The 20,585-nt window shown below is 42.0% G+C and overlaps 1 protein-coding gene across 1 annotated transcript in view; it reads left to right on the forward strand.

Moving 5' to 3' along the window:
- Window positions 1–964: 964 nt before the first annotated feature.
- stt3b (STT3 oligosaccharyltransferase complex catalytic subunit B) overlaps window positions 965–20,585 on the forward strand; it is a 72,706-nt gene continuing 53,085 nt past the window's right edge. The window contains exon 1 of the mRNA XM_034696885.1: window positions 965–1,590. Within this exon, the coding sequence (XP_034552776.1) occupies window positions 1,295–1,590 (296 nt within the window). The 5' untranslated portion in view covers window positions 965–1,294. The remainder of the gene's footprint in view (window positions 1,591–20,585) is intronic.

The raw sequence follows: 20,585 nt of genomic DNA on the forward strand, positions 1-20,585 counted from the left end.
GGACTAAAGTTGGAATAAAGCCCAGAACCTGTCATATAGATGCTTTTTTTTTTTTTTTTTAAATCAGGCTATTGTTTCTTTTTTTAGGCACAATTTGATATTATCAAGCAGAGTTTCTCTTCTTATTCCAATAGAAATAAAAACTGAAACTAAGTAAAATATAATAATATAAATAATAAATAATATTTGAGAAGAATATATAGATATCAATGGTACAAGGGCAGACATGAAATAAAAAGGACATAAAATTAAAGTTAATAAATAAAAAAATAAAAGGAAAGAAATGATTAGTTTGTTGAGTCAAATTAGAAGAATCATCTGATCAATATTCAAATTTATTAGATATAATTCATTAGAAATATATAGAAATAAGGATTATTATTTGAATATAAGCGAGATTTAACTTATTAGGTAGAAAAATATTTAGGCCAAGTGAGGATCTTCAAATAATTCTGTAGTGTCCTCCAGACCATTTTAAAATAAAATGTAATACTATAAAAAATCTGGGTCGGCACAATCAGATTATTACTCAACATCCAGCTGTATTAAAATCATAATACATGTTTCATAAAAAAAGTTTTTTTTTTGTGATTCAGTTTCTTATTTATGTTTATTCATCAAGATCCCAACCTGAAAGAGCAACTTGTAGGGCCCAAAGTTGGAATAAAGCCCGGAACCTGTCATACTGGCGTGTTTTTTGTCATAATACTCGATTGTTTCTGTGAAAATTCATTTATTTCATTGGCTAATGTTGCTCGTTGTTAGCTAACCATACGCTCTTCCGGCTGTCCATCAACCGTCGTCCCTCACTTGTCTCGCACTCGAGCATCTCCAACGGTCGGAGTGCTCCTCTGTGATTGGCTGCTTGAGCTGTCAGTCAAACACCCGCTGCCTTTTGATTGGCTCCTTTCCTCCTTGGCTGTACCTGTCTCGCTGTGATAGGTTGACGGCTCTTCCTGCTCCACAGTCAGGTTCCGCCCCCCTCCCATCCAGCTCCAAGGAAGGAAGGAGGAACTGCATGAGCCGCATGTGTCACTTCCAGTATGCTGCTGCAAACCCGTGCTGCTGCTGCTATGTGACTGCTTTGGACTATCTTAGCTGGTTTTGCGGTTGGTGGGAAGTAAGGTTTGAAAGTTTGGAATCCTAGCCGGTGATTCGGGGGTCGTGGGGCGCATTGGGAAAGGTGGTGCGAGTGGTTTCGGAAGTGGAGCGTGGCAGAGAAAAGGAAAAGAGGGGGGGTTTTCTTTAGCTGTGTGATACAAGATAGCTCGCTTCGACGGGACTGACGTAGAATATGGCGGAGCATCACCCGGTTTCCGACAACAGACACAAATCCTCACTCAACTCCGGAGCGTCGTACTCGGGGAATGGGCGCAGCAGTACGGCGGTGGCGGAGAGAGGAGACAGCAACGCCGGGGAGGCGGCAGGAGGAGTAGGAGGAGGAGGTCTGTCCGGCGGCCTGTCGCAGCCGGCAGGGTGGCAGTCCTTGCTGTCTTTCACCATCCTGTTCCTGGCTTGGCTGGCCGGCTTCAGCTCCAGGCTCTTCGCTGTCATCCGCTTTGAGAGCATCATCCACGAGTTTGACCCCTGGTGAGTTTGTTTCCCCCACACAGCGAGGTGGTCTGACGTGTTTGTCAAGATCGGCTGAGACACACACACACACACACACACACACACACACACACACGCACACGCACACGCACACACGCACACACGCACACACTGAGCTGCACAGTAAGCAAGTTTCTTAACACATGTCATCTGGATGGTCTGTTTCATTTACTGTCACACGGACCATCATGCCTCACCTTTGTGTTTGCTAACTACATCTACAAAGCAGCCATACTAACCACAAGGCAAACTGGACCAAAGGTTAAAAAGCAGGTTATTTGACTTATTATGGGTGTTAATTACACAGACAGTTCCTTGAGGCACATGCTCCCTTTGTTGTTCCTGATCATTAAGAACAGTCTTATTGGCCAAATAAGTGCACAGAAAAGGGATTAGATTAGCTACATCCATGAATATTGTTTCAAATACACTGGTGCGCACTAAAAAGTGGTACTATCTTGTGTTATTCAAAAGAAAAGACTTGCAGAAAGGAGCATAGTTCAGTAGAGGGTGTAAAGGCGCATAGATAAACAGTGTCATGGATCAAGTTGCATGAGATAGATGCAGAGGCTGTGGATTGGTCTTCTGTGAGGTGATAAATTATGAATGAATAAAAGGGGGAATTTAAACAATGACTTTTAAAAGCAACATGGCCATTTCTAGCTTGTGCATCCATTGTAGTTCATTATAAAGTGCAATATTGTGACAGCCATTGAGGAAGGAGGAGGAGGAGGAGTAGGGGGAGGAGGGTGTCAGGCTGGAGTAAATGAGGACAATGGTGACAGCTTCATCTGACGCGGGTTGAACCCGGAAAAGACGCAGGCGCGAGGTAACTGGCTGAAGTCCTCCTGACACAGATTTCTCCTTTGTTTACCCGCAGAGATCACCTCTGCTCTGATTTGTCGCCTGGAGCAGCAACATGCAATGATTACAGAGTCTCGTATGGTCTCAGTGCCAACACACATACCTCAGTGAGCATATCATGGGAGACTCTACAGTGATCACACTGTTCCTGCCCTTCATGCTATTCTTACAAGCCTTGTTAAATAAATCCTAGTACTGAGTATGGAAAACATCGGCATGCACGATCATAGAAAGAACAGAGAGTTTCATGTAACCCCTGGTATGTTTAAGAATTGTACTGGACAGGCTTTTAGGACTTTGGCAGCGTTGTTGCACATGCTGCTGGTTTTACCCTTGATACCGTATTTCCTCACACTCGGTGAGAAACTAGTGAGCCTGACAGCAGCTGACAGTTGGACTGTGCTGCAAGAGAAGAACTCAAAGCATGAATATTTTGCACATTCTCATGTTTGTTTTAACTTCAAGTTAAAGCCTGAGACACGTCGGATATTTGAGAAGATATCACTCGCAGTCGAAACATGAAAAACGGTTCTCAATTGAGCGCCGGCTCCGAACCGGCCCTGAAACGGCCTAGGTTGAAAAGGGTAAAGTTGAACCAGCTCCGAACCAGCGTGAGCACCAGCCCGGAACTAGAACCAGGTTCACATTGGTTGATTTTGACCTTAAAAAGTCCACTCTTGAAGTGGGCCTTTTATGATATGGGTTGTGCACCAATACTACTTTGCAAGATGACTATTTACTTACGCTGACAGGTCGGTGCGGGTTTCTTTTACCTCTGATTCATCTGATTTCCAGATCTTCCCTCAGAGACAGCAGAGGAGCACCCCGGTCTAAGAAGGGCCATCAAATGTTTAGTGTTTCATTTGAAGACCTTTAACGCCTCGGCCTCTGCCAGACATGTCCAAGCTTTTTATTTGTACTCTGGGGGACTGTTGCTTGGTCCAAGCCTGCATTGCATCACTGAAAGCATTTAATGATTATTCAGAGACCAGCAGTGTGGATTAAACTGCCAGCTTCATGTGCTGAATGAAAGAAGGGAGTTCTGGAGAGCTTGGCCGGGCAGGATTCCTTCAGTTTGGGTGTGCAGCTGTCTGAACGTCTAATATGGCATGACATGGAGTGAAATTTATTCATACACTGCTTCATTGTTCTATCATTCACCCTTTACTATCAGGCTGGCAGTATTATGTAAACGAGATGCTTGGATGGCAGAGGAGGTGTGTGTGTGTGCTGAAGTTTAAAGGGGGGTCCTGGTCTTTGCCCGATCCTGGTAACTGTACAATAGACTGGAGTTTGAACCTTTTTTTTTACACACGTGTGAAAGAGTTCTTTCTTTAAGTAAACTTCAAGGTTGTGAAGCGTTAGGGCGGATAAAAGCATCAGGGTTTTACTGCTCTTTCTGAAACCCCCGACCTCTCTGCAAGGTTGCTGTCATTCTGTGGCTTATCTTTTAGGATTGCTAACAGTCGTATCAACCCGCTGCTGCTCTGTTTGTTCTCTCTCCCTCCCTCACACGCTCTCTGATGTGTCCTTTTGATGTGGCTAGTTAACTGGCCTTTTCCTTCAGAAGTGCTAGATCGTGCTATTAGATCTGACAGCGTAGCGAGTCGGAACTGGCATTAGGAAGCTGGCCCCTCGATGGTTAGTTATGCTCGGAGGTTGGGCTGCGTGTTAATCATGCAGGGAACGGCATCAGAAAGAAACAGCAACTCCATTAGTACTTATGTCTCTGTCTAATGCACTAAAGGTCGCCTGCCAGTGCGCTAGACCTCCCCTAGAGCAAGGTCTGGCAAGGAGACGCCATCTGATCCACCTGTCATCTCGTGCTCAAAGCTCCAGCCCCATGAATAATAGCTGGTGGGGAAATGGAGTGCAATTAGTGTCAGTTGACGTCCTGATATATTATGAAGACTGACACTTCTGATGTGAAAGCAGACATGAGACCATTACACCATTCAAGCAGTGCCATCCAGTCAAAACAAAACCAGTGTTCTTTTTGTCGCCATTGTCTCTGCATCATTTTCATAATCCAAAAAGTGGAGGTATCAACGTTTGGATGCTGGACCTCAGTTTATCTTCTATTTGCTGCTGACCTAACCGAGACATTTAAGATTCTGGAGCTGTAAGGAAGTCGGTCTCAGCAGATGTGTATCTAACATGAGTCTGGTCCTGCTGGAGGTTTCTGCCTGTTAAAGGGAGTTTGTCCTTGCCACTGTAACTTGCTAAATGCTGCAGAGTGCTCTGCTCATGGTGGATCCTGTCTGTATGATGGGACTGGATCTTATCCTGTCTTGATGTTGGGTCTTTGTTAAAAATAGAACATAGAGTATGGTCTAGGACGTTTGTTGTGATTTTGCGCTATATGAATAAAGATTGATTGACATTGATAAGTCCTCCCTCCTGTTATTATGAAAACTGATAGCACATAATATAAGACGAGGTTTGACCTCCAAACACATCTGAAAATAATAAAACCATCTTATCTTAACGGTTTAGTAATTAAATACCAATATTCATCACAATAAGGCATTCAAGCGAGTCGCCCCTCAAGACTGAGGTCAGCCTTTACACACTGCTGCAGCACCAGAGGATGAAAGATGGAGATAACCGGAGCAAAGTGGCACAAAATTAGAGCAAGATAATCGACAACTGAGGCGGGGTTTGATGCCTCTCTTATGAAAACTGTTATGAATGCCGCAGAGATATTAAACAACTTTCAGAAAGCAACACAAAATATGGATATTAAACGTGTTTGCAGCAGAAGTTGTCTCTGTGCTCTTCCTTTACCCACATCCTGTAAGTATATTTAATGAAGTGTATTAAGTTAATAGTTAATGCAGAGTCAGCACCATAGACTGTATAAAATATGGACGTAGTATCCGTGATGTCACCCATCTGTTCCTGAGAGCTGTTTTGAAGCAAATCGACGGCAGCAGCCATATTGGTAATGCGGAACTCAACCAGGCAGAGTGTGACGTAGTGTGAGTCTCTTAGCCAATGGCTGTGTGTTCCCGACCGGGAGTCACGTCAGTCATGTCCTTATTTGGGCAAAACTCGTAATCTTAATATCTTCTGAACCGTCACGTTAGAAAAAAATTCAGCCCCCGTACAGTGTGTGCCATTAGAGAGATTAGCTTCATAGGGCCAAGCCGTTTTTTGAACCAGGCTGTAAACATGTTTATTAATGCTGCTAAGATCGTCTTTTTCCCATTCATATCTATGTAGTTTCCGGTGTTTCTGCAGCCAGCCTCAAGCGGATTCTCGATGTACTGCAGTTTATAGCACTTCCGCATTGGCTTCATCGTTTGAGACCGGAGTTTGCCGCCTGGTCAGCACATTACATTCAGCTCCGAACGTCTTTAAGTCCCGCCTTCCTCTCACCCCGGGACATGATTGGCTGTTCAATGCCTTTTCTTCTTCTGTCAAATGTTGGGCGGCAACTATTGTTTAAGGGTCATTAGCGCCCCCCTCTATTTTAAGTAGTCGGGGGTGTAATAACATGTTTATTTATATTGAATTTTTATCGAAAATGTTTTATATTTATGTCTGTTTGTAAATGTTTAATAATAATTTTGATAAAAATAAACCTGTAATTACACCCCCCATCCACTGGAAAGAGAGGGGTTGCTAAATGAGCCTTAAACACCATCCAACACTAGACCAATGAAGAAGACTAAATCCAGATACAAACTAACAAACCGTCTGGTTTCTTCAACTTTCACTCAGGACCAAAAATCTACCTTTAAATTGAAATGAAATAATGCTTTGATATTTATCGTGATGATTATCGATATTGACTGATAACATCATTACTATCGCCCAGCTCTAGGTCTGATGCCTGTTTTTGGTGCAGCAGTCCCGCGGCTCTACCTGCACATGCCTCGTCAAAGCGGGCTGTGGTGCTCCTAAGTTCGTGGAAGGCTGACATAGACCATGCTCTATCTTTCTTAAATCATCGTCTATATGTTTGATAAATCTAAAAGCAGCATGCATGTCTGATGTCTGATGACTGCCCCGTGCTCTTGCAGTGCATACCGTCTAATATGAGGAAATTGTTCCTTTGTTCTCACATGCACAAATGGAAGATAATAGGAAATAGCCTGGTGTTTATGAGGATGGAGCTGATGATGTGTGCCGTTATTGCTCCCATTCTGCAGAATGTGTTATCAGTTTTGCCACATTACAGGGCGCTCGGAGAAAGAGAGCAAGAGGTTTTGTGTTCTGTAATGAACAGGTAGTAGACCCGGGCTGTGTAATTGATGTACACCTGTCTCCAAAGATCCCGTCCTCAATCTGTTTTCTTGAGAGGGAAGCGGTGCTTTTGAAGGTTTGGAATGAAAAGGGAGGAAGTCTGGGGAGGAGAAATGAAAAGTGTCTTGAAACAGAATAAAGTAAATCCAACAATAAGCCCTATTGGCTTCGTTTATTCTCGCCCTCTCCTGAGGTCTTGTTCATTTCATGTTTTTTTTCCAGCTTTAAAGAACATAACTTCACCAGCTGCAGAGGTCAGCTCATGGATTTACTTTGACTCCCTTGTTTTCATTTTTGTTCTCAGGTAAGGTGACGTTAAAAAGCTGTCGTCCTGTCCTCATAGACATTTGATAAAACCGTATTGGATTGAAGTCAGGGGTGCACTGCAGGGCCTCGTCTGGGTTTCGGACGATGATTCATGAGAGCGAGTACAGTCGTGCTGTCTCCTGTTAGATACCCTCAGCTGTGCACTCTGCTCGCTCTTCGGGGTCATGACAGTTTGTGCCTCTGGCTCTGGCTCTGAGCCGGGCCACCTGAAACCTGATTCTTTAGTAGCAATGACTCAGGCTAACGGCAGAGCTTTCACTGTGTAGTGGAGCCGGCCTGCTGGTGACCACTAACAGGCCGGAGGATGAAGAGTCAGATAGACCGTCTGGCTAACACACTCACAGACCCACTGGGTGGCTGTGACCTTGTGCAGTGTGGACTTTACTCAGTGCAGATATTTTATTTACTGCCAGGTTGACGCTTTCAGTCCAACGTGTGGCTGTTACTCAAGTTTATTCAACTTATACTCTCACACATTGTCCAGAAGTTACAAGAAATTATGTGTTTTATATTAATTGTGCATTTATTGTAAGGTGTAATGCTCTTCATTAATCTGAGGTTTGTTAGCAGTGAGGAAAACTAAAGCTAACTCTGTGTATCAGGGGTCGACTGATATTAGTATTTCAGGGCTGATACTGATACCGATATTTGCAACCGATAAAAATCAAAACTTTGTCAAAATTAAGCATTTTAATATTAAAAACTCCAACAGCTCAAAGACTTTGTTTAAACACTTTAAACAAATGTTTTAAACGGATCCTTAAATGTCATATACCTGAGTTAACAGTTATATCATTGTCGTGTGAAGTCTAGCCAATTAGATTGTGTTGAGACGGTAGCTGCTTTTGAATCAATTAATTTTATCTGCAATCAGTAAAAAAACACAGGTATATAGATAGTTGGACAAATGCAGAATATCGGCCACAGCTGATAATTGTTCTACCCCATAGACTGCATAGATAATGGACGTAGTATCTGTGACGTCACCCATCTGTTTCTGAAGCGCTGTTTTGAGGCCAGTCGGCTGCGGCAGCCATATTGGAAATGTTGAACTCAACCAAACTGCTGTCGAACGATTGTGATGTAAAGAGGCGGGCTTTGAGCCTCCTAGCCAACAGCTACAGTGCTCTCGCCTGTCAATCAAGTCAGCTGTGCTTCTCATAATGAAAAACTCATAATCTAAATATCTTCAAAATTGCCCCGTTAGAAAAAAACTGTGTGCCGATTGAGAAGTGAGCTATCCAGACTCCACTTGTTTTTTGAACCAGGCTGTAAACATGTTTATTTCTGCTGTAAAGATCGTCTTTTTTGAATTAGTGTGTATGTGGTTTCCGGTACTGCTAACACTGCTAGCTCACCCCACCTACACCAGCTGCGTTACACCTTACACCTTACACCTTATATGTTTCCATGTTTTACTTGAATCTGTTTTCAGTTGTTATCTCTGAGGCTCTTCATGTTCAGTTGTTGACTCTGGTTCTTGTCTTGCTGTTGAATTTGCAGAAATGTGATGCCTACCACAAAGTAGAGCTCATTACTGTCATCCCCTTCTGCTGCTTCCAGTAAAAGCTGCCCTCAGTCTGTAAGCTTTAATGGGCATTGTATTTGTGAAGATGACTTTAAGGAGTTGTTTGTTGTTATTTATCATTATTATTGTGGTAGAAGAACATACATATATCTGAGGTCATTGGAAGAAATAAACCCGGAATCATCTCGTATCATCTTTACAGGAAATCTGGATCTCAGCTGTGTTAGGAGAGGAATAAACTCCACGCACTGCCACGCACTGGAAGAGTTTGCAGTAGTTTTTGTTGAATGGGACATAGTGTTGTCATAACACAACATTTTGACTCTGATACCGATACCAAGTTTAGTATCAGCATCCTCGATACTGGAGTGATACTTGAAACTGAAAGAGTAGTTTCCATTCTTGACACCTAATAGATCAGAAACAGGATGTCTGCAAGGGTTGGTCACGTTCGTTTTTTATGGTTTATTCACAATACAGATAACAGACTTACAGTTTTTTAAAGCATCCAGGAGCATTATGTTCACTTTGGGCACTATTATGTTTGCAGAAGTAATCTCAATCAATCAATCTTTATTGATATAGCGCCAAACCCCAACAAACGTCATCTGAAGACAATTTCCAAACAGAGCAGGTCTAGACCATACTCAATGTTCTATTATTAACAGAGACCCAACATCAAGACAGGATAAGCTCCAGTCGCATCTTACTGACAGGACTCAGTCTGATCTCATCTTAATCGACCATGAGCAGAGCACTTTGCAACATTTAGCAAGTTACAGTGGCAAGGACAAACTTCCTTTAACAGGCAGAAACCTCCAACAGGACCAAACTCATGTTAGACACACATATGCTGAGACCGAGTTGGAGAGAGGGATAGAGGGAGATGAAGAGAGAGAGAGAGATGATAGTGGTGAAACAGATAGTATTAGTTGTAGCAGCTGGAGTCTTGCATGCCACAGCAGCTGAGGAACCTATGAGACAAGGAAGCTCAGGGACTCCAGAAAGGTCTATGGTAAGTAACTTAGAGAGAGGAGACCCTATGGCAGCACACCTCAGTCCGATTCAGCGGCTCAAATCATGCCTCCGTTTGTTGGGTCAAAGGTTTTATTTGTTTGCAGCTCAGTTGAAATAAATACATGTTTAGTCAGATCTTCTTTTACCAGCAGCTTGTTCGTGTTTGCAACAATCCTCCTCCTCACTTTGCATCACCTGAAGCTTATTCCTGCTCCACCGGATGCCTGTTTACTGTAAACTGCGGCTAGGAGAGTTTCATGCAGGAGGGCGAAGCACAACTTCTGATGGGATGAACGTTTCTGATGATAAGAAGTCTTGTAGTTTGATGATTTGTTAGAGAGGATGTGTCGACTGTTAGAAAGCTGTTTGAACTCAAACTTCATTTTCACCTTTAGGAAGTTAACAGATGTGTTCTGCATTAAAACGGCTTCCACTGCGTCCTCATTAAGCTGCACGAGGAGGCCGCCATCATTAGACGAGGGGTTGATCGCGTTTATTTTAGGTTTGCCCAATTCTGTCACAATAATTTGTTTTTCACTGGGAAGCCTTCACATCTGTGTGTGTGTGGAAGATCCCCTTTATTCAGCTTACATAATTCTAATTCTGGTGTTTGATTACACAACATGCTCCGTTAGAGTCATTTTAAGCCCTAATACAGACGGGAGGGTGAAATCGCCTGTCACTGGGATAAACATCTGTAACCATGTGACTTACCCCGATACTGCCCTTTGCTATTTCATCACAGGACGACTGCAGGAAGTGCTACTCCATCTATTAAACATGACGCTTCATGTGAAATGCATTACAGCTGACTTGATTTCATTCAGAAGAAGTCTCTGTCTCTCTGTCTCTGTGAGAGAGAAAGTTGGATTTTTGCACTGTGGTGTGTCTATGAACTTGACAGTTCCTCTTCCACTGCTGCTTCTTGATCTATGACTCTCACTACGCCTGCTTTTTGTCTTCCCCTCTCTCTCTCTCTCTGTGTGTGTGTGTGTGTGTGTGTGTGTGTGTGTGTGTGTGTGTGTGTGTGTGTGTGTGTGTGTGTGTGCGTGTGCGTGTGCGTGTGCGTGTGCGTAGCACATCCACATGTTGCAGGCATGGCTGTGATCTGTTGAGGAACTTCTGTGGAGGATATTAAGCCTGGAGGGAGATTTCTTTGTCCAGCTCTGTTAAAGCAAACTGACAGTTTATGATGATGAAACCGCTCTGCAATAATCCCTGGTGTTCTTGTCAGACATCTCCTGATCATGTCTTTGTGTTCGGTCTTTTTTTGTCTTATTGGTTCATGTGATCGAGGCCCAGTTCTGTTTGATCTTCTCTTTGCTACAGCTCTAAGTTTAAGACCTCAGCTTCAGGTGTCAGACTCTCTGAGTTGCAAATTTCCCCAAACTTTGGTCATACATTCCTCACTTTTCAGAGCAACAAGTCCTTAACAGTTCATCAATGTCAACAAAACGTCTGAATCAGGATCCCCTCAGCTGTGAAGCTGGAGGCTGTCTTTATGTGGCATGTTCTCCTGATTAATGACTTCATACTTTGCATAATTTTTAAGAGTTGCCAGTGTAGTTTTCCATCATTCATGTGATCAATGATTGGACTTATTGTTGCAGCTTTACAGATTGCGCCGTGATCAATGAAGGACAGAGTGAAAACCATTATTTCAAGTTATGTACACCCCTCCAACATCATCTTCTAGGATTTGCATGTTTCATTTTTTACTTCCTGTTTGACGTTATTATGCAAATATGACAGTTTGGTCCACATCTGTCCCTCTAGGATCTCTCAGCCCTCTTGGTGATCGTTGGGACTTAGAATGCATGATTTTAAAATAAGTTACGAGGCAAGTTGTGATGCCACATTCACTGGGACAAACCCTCCTCTTGGCCTGTTTGTCCTCTGACATACCCCCTATTCTTTTTATGTATAATAGCGCTGACTAAAACATGCTTTATAGTCTATAAAACATGTCTTATATCACTTCAAAAACACTCTTTGAAATCAATGCTGACTCATATTTGTAACAGAGTCTCTGATTGGTCGAACATTTGGATTACAGCTCCCTGATTGGTTTAGTAGACTCGACTCAAAGCATCAGGAAGCAACTGAAGTAAGAGCTAACTGTTTTAATTATGGATAAATTATACCAAGAAGATATTGATGATTGGATTATTATGGATTCACTGTGTAGAAAATAAGTAAGTCAAGTTTATTTATATCCACTATACAATGTGTAATAAATAAGACAATAATGAAAGCAGACAAAATAACAAATTACAAAAGATGGTCAAAAGCCATGACAAACAAATGTATCTTAAGATGCTTTTTAAAAGTCTCGGTGGAATGAGCACGGCACACTTGGGGTGGAAGATTGTTCCACAGAGTTGGAGCCACAAGTTTAAAGGCACGGCCACCTTTTAGTTTATAGCCTCACACGAGGCACAGCAAGCAGACCCTGGTCTGAGGATCCAGATTAGATGAGGAGGGATCTACTGGGGATGTAAGGGTGGAGCAGGTCGGATAGCTTTATATGTTAATATAAGGATCTTAAACTATATTCTGAATTTGAAAAAAAAAAAAGAGTCTCTGAACGGCAGACTTCTAAAGTCAGTGAAGGCTCAATAATTAATTAATAATATAATTCTAATTAATAATATAATAAGGATACAATAATAATAAGGAACAATAATAAGGAACAATATCCTTGATTTCATTTAAAAGTCCAGGCCTAAGTGGATCAATATTTCCACTATCAGTGAGGTAACACACATGTGGGGGTATCAGGATGATTGGCCAAAACTGCAAAGTAGATAAAAAAGGTGTAGGGATTGTTTGAAGGCTGAGTTAAGATGGCTCAGCCTGCAGGTATCCTGCAACAATATAACATTATTAATTAACTAACAGGTCAAAAGGGCATGCACAAGGTCAAGCTGACGGCGCCCTCTGCTGGATCACAAACTACTCCTGGCTTTACATTTTGAGTTCTTTCAGATCATCACACTTTGATGAAGAACATTCCCTGCAGGTTGGAGAGACTCTTCAACTTAACAATCATGTCGGACAGTCTCACACTCCCTCTGAATGAAACCTCCCAATGCATGTAGGTGTAACTACCTTTCTACCATGTTGCCCAGATGCAGTCAGGAAAGAAAGAAATACCTTGGAGAAAAGAAGAAGAAGAAAGAAGTTAGAGAATCAGGTGCTTTCACTCTGCAAGAGTATCCTATCCATCCATCAAGTTTTCTAACACGCAAGAAATTCATCCAACCTCTCGGGAGCAGCTGATCGGTCTGTGATGGAGCACCTGAACCCTCTGTGTACTGCACTGCAACTACACATGATTGAGCTGACTCCAGCCTGACTCCAGAATCAGCAGTGCCACTCAAAGATCCTTCGATTCGTATGCAGCCATGTTTGATTTGAGGACAGTTGTTGCACGATTCCTTTCTACATTTTTTGAATATTAACTTTAACATTAAGAGCAGAAGCAAAAAGAGGATCATCAATCAGAAAAAACCTTCTATTTGTTGGTAGATTGGATTGTAAATCGTTCTCGTGCTCCTCAGACCGTCTCGAACAGATAAGACTTTCTATCCGCCGTGCTCCGTCAGTTTACCTTTTCCAAACTTCCACACAGTCATTTTCTCTGTGTTTGCAGCACACAGCCGGTTGATGGTTGACCTCCACCTCTGTAACTCTGAAATGCGTGCAAAGTGCTCCTGCTTTGCGAACCATGAATCTCCGTTGGCTTGTTTTCTATTCACCCTGCTACCTTACCTCTCGCAGCTCCCTCTCCTCCTCCTTCCCATGCTGTGTTTTCCCCTGTCAGCAGCTAATTGGCTTCTCCTCACGTCTCTCTGGGAATTGTTTCTGTGTGTGGTGCCGTGCTGCTCTGACCCTGCAGGCATCAAAGAGAATAAGGCAGCAGCTTCTTCTTCATGAACTGCTCACTGAGCGGAGGCCACCTTCCTGACCTTAGAACAAGAACAAGCGATGCTTTTCGACTCCGACAAAAGATTTGTTGCTCTTTGTTTACAGCCGTGTCAGAGAGGTCCTGGGTGTTGATCATAAATTAAATTATATGAGGAGAAACTGAGAATTGTTGTGTGCTGCAAGGAGCTGAAATATTTATTTATTTGTCACATAAACAATAAAGCACGGTGAAGGTTTCCCAGGGTAACTGGATGATGAGATGTGTGATTCTTATGGTCACACTCAGATTATTTTGAGCTGCTCTCACCTGAGGGGATCCCGCTGACGTACAAATATGTCTCCTCAGTTATTGCACATTTCAGCTGCATTTATGAATTTGCTCCACAGACTGTAAAAGCAACAAGATGTTGTTAATGATGATCATACTGTATATTTGAGCATCAAGCTTTATGTAAACATACAGAGATCCCCTTTGAAAGACCCTTCAGTGAACTCTCTTTGCAATAAAATCTGCATGAGCTGAAGCAAACCATCGTCGCTCTCTGGTAACATTTATAACCCCCATGAGGCTGAAGCCATGGCGCAACTAATGATTATTTTCTGTACCAGTTAATTTGCTAATGATCTTTATAATTAATTACATTTTTTAGGACTGAATGATTGATCAGCGGGTTGTGAAAGCTGCTGGTCCCACTTTCTCAGGGCGTAATGTTGCTTCTTTTGTCACAGCATCAGTGAAAGACACAAAACAAATCGCCTAACCGACCACGAAAGAGAGGAAATCTGCAGAAACATTAAAGTGAGGAAAGATTTTTACACTTTGATCTGAATTTAGAGTCCAACAAGTTTTTCTATTTGACTAAAAGCACAATTCAGTCTTGGCTTTCAAACTGTGAACACGTATAGTAAGTTTGAGCAGTTTTCTAATCACATTGTAGAAAAAAAGACTTGATGCATAACTTTCCCTGAAACTCTCTTTCTGCAGACATCACACACAGAACTCAGAGTGCAGCGTGCTGATTTTTGTCTTCCTCCCACCGCACTGAGACTCTGTACTCTGTTCCTTGGTTTGCCTTCTGCCGTGCTTGTGAAGAAATCCTATAGATGCTTGCTTTAAGAGTGGAGGAGTAAGAACATCAGTGTGTTCAAACAGCTCATCCTTCTTTTATTTCTGGATTCATCTTTTAGAGTTTAAAGTTGTCTGAAAACCTGTGTTCTTTTTTATTTGGTGAGGAGTTTGGTGAAATTCTTTTGCAGCGGTTGAATTCACTCAAAGTTTGTGTTGAAACATGCATTCAGGACAATTTCTTGTGTGTGTTAAATGTGCAAACGTTCTGCAAAGGCATGCACGAAATCATTGGATTAATATCGTTAGCGGCAGGCAAAGCTCAAAAGTCAATTAGTGCATTTCTGCAAATATGTTCAGCTGATAAGGTGATGCATTCGTTTAGTTTTTGCTCGACAGTAGACTGTCACAATAAGAGCAACAGGTAAATGTACAAGAGAGACTTAGACTTAGTGTTCTTTACAGTGACATAAAAAGGTGTGTAAACATTAGTATCGGCCTAAATGTGTTTAGAAATATTGGAATATCCGTTACTGGAAATAATCAAATCTTTTGCATCTCTTCAGATTTTTTGAAATCTGAAATTTGTATCATATTTCTGATTAATTAAACTCCATATTTGGGCTTTTTCATGCCTCTATCCAGAGACATAGGACACTGAGAAGAGAGAGTGGGGACAACAAGCTGCAAAGGGCTGCAGGCTGAAATGTAAGGCCACTAATTTGGCGTGTGTTTCAACCGCTAAGCTTACTGCTACTGCTTCATATTCATCTGGTTGATGTACAAGTTTGTAATAACATGTTTCTGCTAAGTGTCTGGCTACAGATTGGAAAAATATTTTGGCATGAATCGCCACATGAAGTTAATTGAATGATAAGAACACAACATAGGGGTCAGCTGATCGGTCAGCTGATTGGTCATTTGAGTGGATTCTTCACAGTGTATGAATTTATCCAGCAGAGGCTTGTCACGACCATTTGGAGCATCAACTCTTCCAGGGAGTGAACAATCTTTTGGTGGAACTTGTGACCATAGTTTCGCACTAAGGGAGGCTACTGCAGATCCAGGTCCAGTCTATTACCTCCAAAACATAGAGGTGGTCCGTTCAAGTTCTCTGACGATAGATACTGTGGTGCTCGTTGTCAGGCTACACTTTTCTTGACCGCTGGAGTTAAAAATATCCTACGTCGGATAGATGTAGGAGCATCACTTCTCAGAGGTTCATCCTTCTGCCTCGTTTTTCTTGCTACTTTCTGCTGAAAATACTCACATGACTCAGTTTCCTCTAACATCCTCCCGTGCATCATCATCATCCTCATTATCCTCATCGTCCGCCTCTTGTTTATAACTGAAGAGGAGCTGATCAGCTCTGTAACTAATCTCTTCTGGCAGACAGATATCGGCCTGCCTGTCCGACTCATCCAGCTCCAAGTATCTCTAATTGCATCATTTTATTATAAATGATGTAATGCGCTCGCAGATTTTTCCATTACTCTGAAGGAAGTCATCTGTAACCATTTCAGTCCATTTGCTATTTGTCTGGGATCAGAACAGTTTTGTTGGTCCTCTTGGGCTCAAGTAGTGGAGGTTTGTCACGGTTCATTTAAAAATGCATGGCGGATCAAGCATGCAGCCCAAAGAGCTTCACAAAAGAACAGAGATGGACCAACAGCAATAGATAAATTGATACAAGACTAAACAAGATAGAGGAAATTAATATGAAATAATTTCAATAAAATAAATTAAAAATAAGAAAAATAAAATGAGATCATTACAATAAAAACAATGAAATAAAATCAGATGAATATGAAATAAAATAAAATGATAAAAATGAAATAAATAGAATAAATTGAGATAAATATCAGAAACATAATAAAATCAATACGATCAAATCAATGAAATAAAATCAGATACATACCAGCAAAATAAAATAAGAATATAGTATAATGTAATATGGTAAGATAGAATGAAATAAAATGAATAAAAAAGATACTAAAACAATGATAATGTACAATCCAGGGCTAAAAGGAAAGTACTCCAAGTGAAAAAGCCAGATTAACAACGCACTAACAACTATTTCGATACTAAATTTCACATTAATTCCAACCTTCCTTAAAATATTGATTCAAAGTGTATTTTCATCTTGGTGTTACGCCACCAATCATTTCAACACCTTCAGTAAAATATACAACATTTTTGTTTGGGTTTGTTGTGAAATGTTCAGCAGTGGAAAATAGATTCTGAATGATTTGTGACTTTTAATATTATTATTAATATTAATTAAAAGAAAACATTTCCATGACTGACAATGAGGCAAATTAAGGAATTCTACGGGGTGGAATGAAACTGTCTCTTTGAGGTAAATTATGCATCATTTTTTCCGCTGATATGATTATGCAGTGTACTTTTCTAAACAGAAATCTTGATTAAAAACAATTCAAATCAATATTACAAATCCTCAAATGTAATTGACTCTGATTTGATGCTCTGCATGTGCAGCAGGGCTGAGAGGATGTTCACAACGCTGTGAAAGTTTGGTTAAGAAGGTTTTCCTAGAGCTGCAAATCAAAAGACAGATTTGGTAATATACCTGTGATAGACTCACTTCAGGTTGTTAATGATTAATCACTCTATGATCTGACTCCTTCGTCCCACAGTTTACGACCAAGCAGCAACCTCCGGTCTTAAAATATGAAGCCAGTGCTAAAAACTGCAGTTCCTCAAGCGTCCACTTGAGGCTGGCTGCAGAAACACAGGAAACCACATACACACCCATTCAAAGAAGACGAGATCTTTACAGCAGAAATAAACATGTTCACAGCCTGGTACAAAAAAACAGTTTAGGTCTGAATAACTTGTTTCTCTATCGGCACACACTGTACAGGGGGTGAATTATTTATAACTCGTTATCTTTGAAGATATTAAACTTAGGAGTTTTGTCCAAATAAGGGCATGGCTGACTTGATTGATAGGCGGGCACCCTGTAGCTGTTAGCGAAAAGGCTAAATGCCCACCTCTTTACCTCACACTAGCTCAGAAAAAATTAGGTTGATTTCAGCATTTCCAATATGGAACCTGTTGGTCTCAATTTCGCTGTATCTTAAGTTGAATTATTTTGAAACCAGTTATGACGATCATGAGTTGTGATTCCTTCATTTCTTCCACTTCCTGCTCACACAGCAATATTTTCCATGTCTAAGGTTTTGCCGATGCACACAAATGAAGCTAATTAGAAATCCGGTTAAGCGTACACATGGCCAAGAAATCTGCTCTCTCCGGGGAAATCCGGCTGAGAAAATCCTGTTTCTCCAAAGCCATCCCTAGATTGTGGAAACTAAGTTTTTTGACATTGCAGAAATCAGCTTTCTGCAGAGAGCCAGCAGGATTCCAGTTACTTAAGAGCGAGTAAAAGCACTGATTGGAAGTTCGGCACGGTAGGGGGGTTTACCAAGGAGAAACGTCTGCACACGGACACAGTGGGATAAGAAATACCAAACTTGGAACATTTTGCAGCATATTTATTGTGCAAGAGTTCCTACACTCAGCAGTTACTAGGTTGTGTTGGCAGTAACAGAGTCTTTGTGCTGCGGTCGGGGAAAACCCAGCTGGTTTGTTTACTTAACATTATCCTATGATTACTGTCGTGTTAAGCACTGCTTGTACAGCGGTGATCACAGCTGCTAATTTCCTCTACATGGGGATTTTTCGAGTGATGATGAAGATCTGTCGGATAAACATTAAGTCCACTTTAATGACAGCCTTAGCAACAAGGTGCAGAGAGCTGTGGTCAGTGCTGCAGAGGCAAACAGCTCATGATGTCCTCCCCTGCACCTCTGCTGTGCTTCCTTGATATTCCTCCGCCCTGCTCTTCTCCCAAGATCCACATGAAAAGCACATTAAAAGGAAATGACTGCACAGCTTACTCCCCATCAAAGAAGTGTTGTTACCCTCATTAAACGTACAAACAAAGCTGGAATTATCATAATGGCCTTGCCTTCTTTTCACAGCTGATTAATCTTTTAATGTGACAACAAACACTCTCTGAGGCTGTCACTGATAAATATTTATCAGGATTACACGTTCTTTGCCCGGTTTGATAGCCTTGTGTTAGGTAACATTACAAATCACTGCACACGACTTTAATGAGCTGTAAGGTTATAATTGAAAAACGTCACTTCTTCACTCTGCTTACCTTCAGGCTCATACATCCTCCCATCCCTCCTTCCTGTTCCTGTCTTTTCTTCGGTCTTCACTGTGTCACTGTGCCTCCCTGCTGCTGGTTTCCAGTTAAATTAATTAGCCCAGAGAGTTTTTGTAGCATGGCAACCCTCTTTGAAGTACCCCATCTGGTCCCTGCTCTCTCCTTCTCTCTCTCGTTGTAGCTCTTTACCTCCATCTCTTCTCTTTTTTGTCTCATGGCCGATATATTTCTCCTTTTTTCCTCCCTGTCCATGCTGCAAGGTTGTAAAATGAACCCAAAGCAAACACAAGGGGATGCTCGTGAAGGCGATAGCAGTTGTTGTTGTATTTTCCTTCCGTTAAAGAGATTAGACGGGTCAGGATAAGGAGATTGATCTAGATACCGCTGAGCCCTTGCTGGTGAGCTCAGTGACTCAAGGTGAGTGACCCATAATACCTCAGGTCAGGTTGTCTGTCTGTCTCGAGTAGAGGCATCGCACTGTGGTCAAAAATCCAACATTGAATGTGTGAAATGAAATCAATGTGTTCACTTCCACTGGATCCGCTCCGTTGTGTTCCAGCTGCGTCTCTGATCCGGCAGGTCGGAGCCCTCCGGATCAGATACACAAGACTTCTATTTTTGCCGGATGACGGAGCACGACGCATCAATCCCAACAGAGCAGATGGAGTGGGACAGGAAGTCAGGCACCAAAACAAAATGAAAACATCCGATTAATTTTCAGAATAAAACACTCTGTGTTATCACCAGATCATATTTCACTTAACTACAACAACAAACCGTCATAATGAGCGGAGCCAGGCCTGGAGTCAACAGGTCAGAGGTTTTCAGAGGACCAGAAAGACAACATGGATGAGGAGAGGAGGAGGAGAATCCTTGATTCAGTAATTACAGCAGGAAAACCTCAGTCACATGACTCCAGCTGTCCAGTGGTCCTGCTCCGTGCTGTGCTCTGAAAACGCAACCGGTGGGTGTTGACAAACGAGAGAGCACGTAGCGGATCGGAGACAGACCAGACACAGATCTAGTGGAAGTCCGATGTAACTGAAATTAGGGCTGCAGTAAACGTATATTTTGGTAATCGAGTATTTTATAGATTATTCTGGCAAATAATGGAGTAGTCGAATAGAAAATATTAGAAATTGTGCCCATCTGTGTATTAAAGAAATTTCTGGTGCAACAGTCCACTCCAGTAGACTCTCCTCTAATCTTTTATTCCATAGTGATATTTTTCACGTCCCAGTTCACTCGCAGTTTACCAGACCTTTAAGACCCGGGTAAAAAATGTTTCATTGAGCCCCAGCTGAGGGAGTAGCTTTATCAAGAGCTGCCTGTGAGTTTCTCTTTCAGCCTGAGAGCCAAATGACAAATAGGACAGTCTTGCACCAGGAGCCAGACTCATGGAAACATATTGGCTCCTTCATCATGTGGGCAGCCACACACCAAAGATAGGCTGCTGACCTCTAATTTAAGAAACAAAGCTCCAGGCCTCACGATGACAAAGTGCAGTCGCTCGAGTTATTCTGAATCTATTTGCATCATTTATCCACAGTGTGGTCACGCCGGCTAACATGCTCTGCTGTGGTGTGTTTCTGAAGGGTGAGGCGCTAATGATTTTGTTGGCATTGAAATTCTTGGCAGAAACCGAAAATGAGGATACCAAGGCCGAAAACCGAAACACTGGTTAAGTGATTAAGAACTTACTCAAACACATTTTTTGGTTTCGATTTTATATCACGTGGAACAAAAAGGTGTTGCGCACAGCAGAGACGCTCAGCTGGGGGCCGCAGCCG

The sequence above is a fragment of the Notolabrus celidotus genome, chromosome 12 (assembly GCF_009762535.1).
Source record: "Notolabrus celidotus isolate fNotCel1 chromosome 12, fNotCel1.pri, whole genome shotgun sequence".
Lineage (NCBI taxonomy): Eukaryota > Metazoa > Chordata > Actinopteri > Labriformes > Labridae > Notolabrus > Notolabrus celidotus.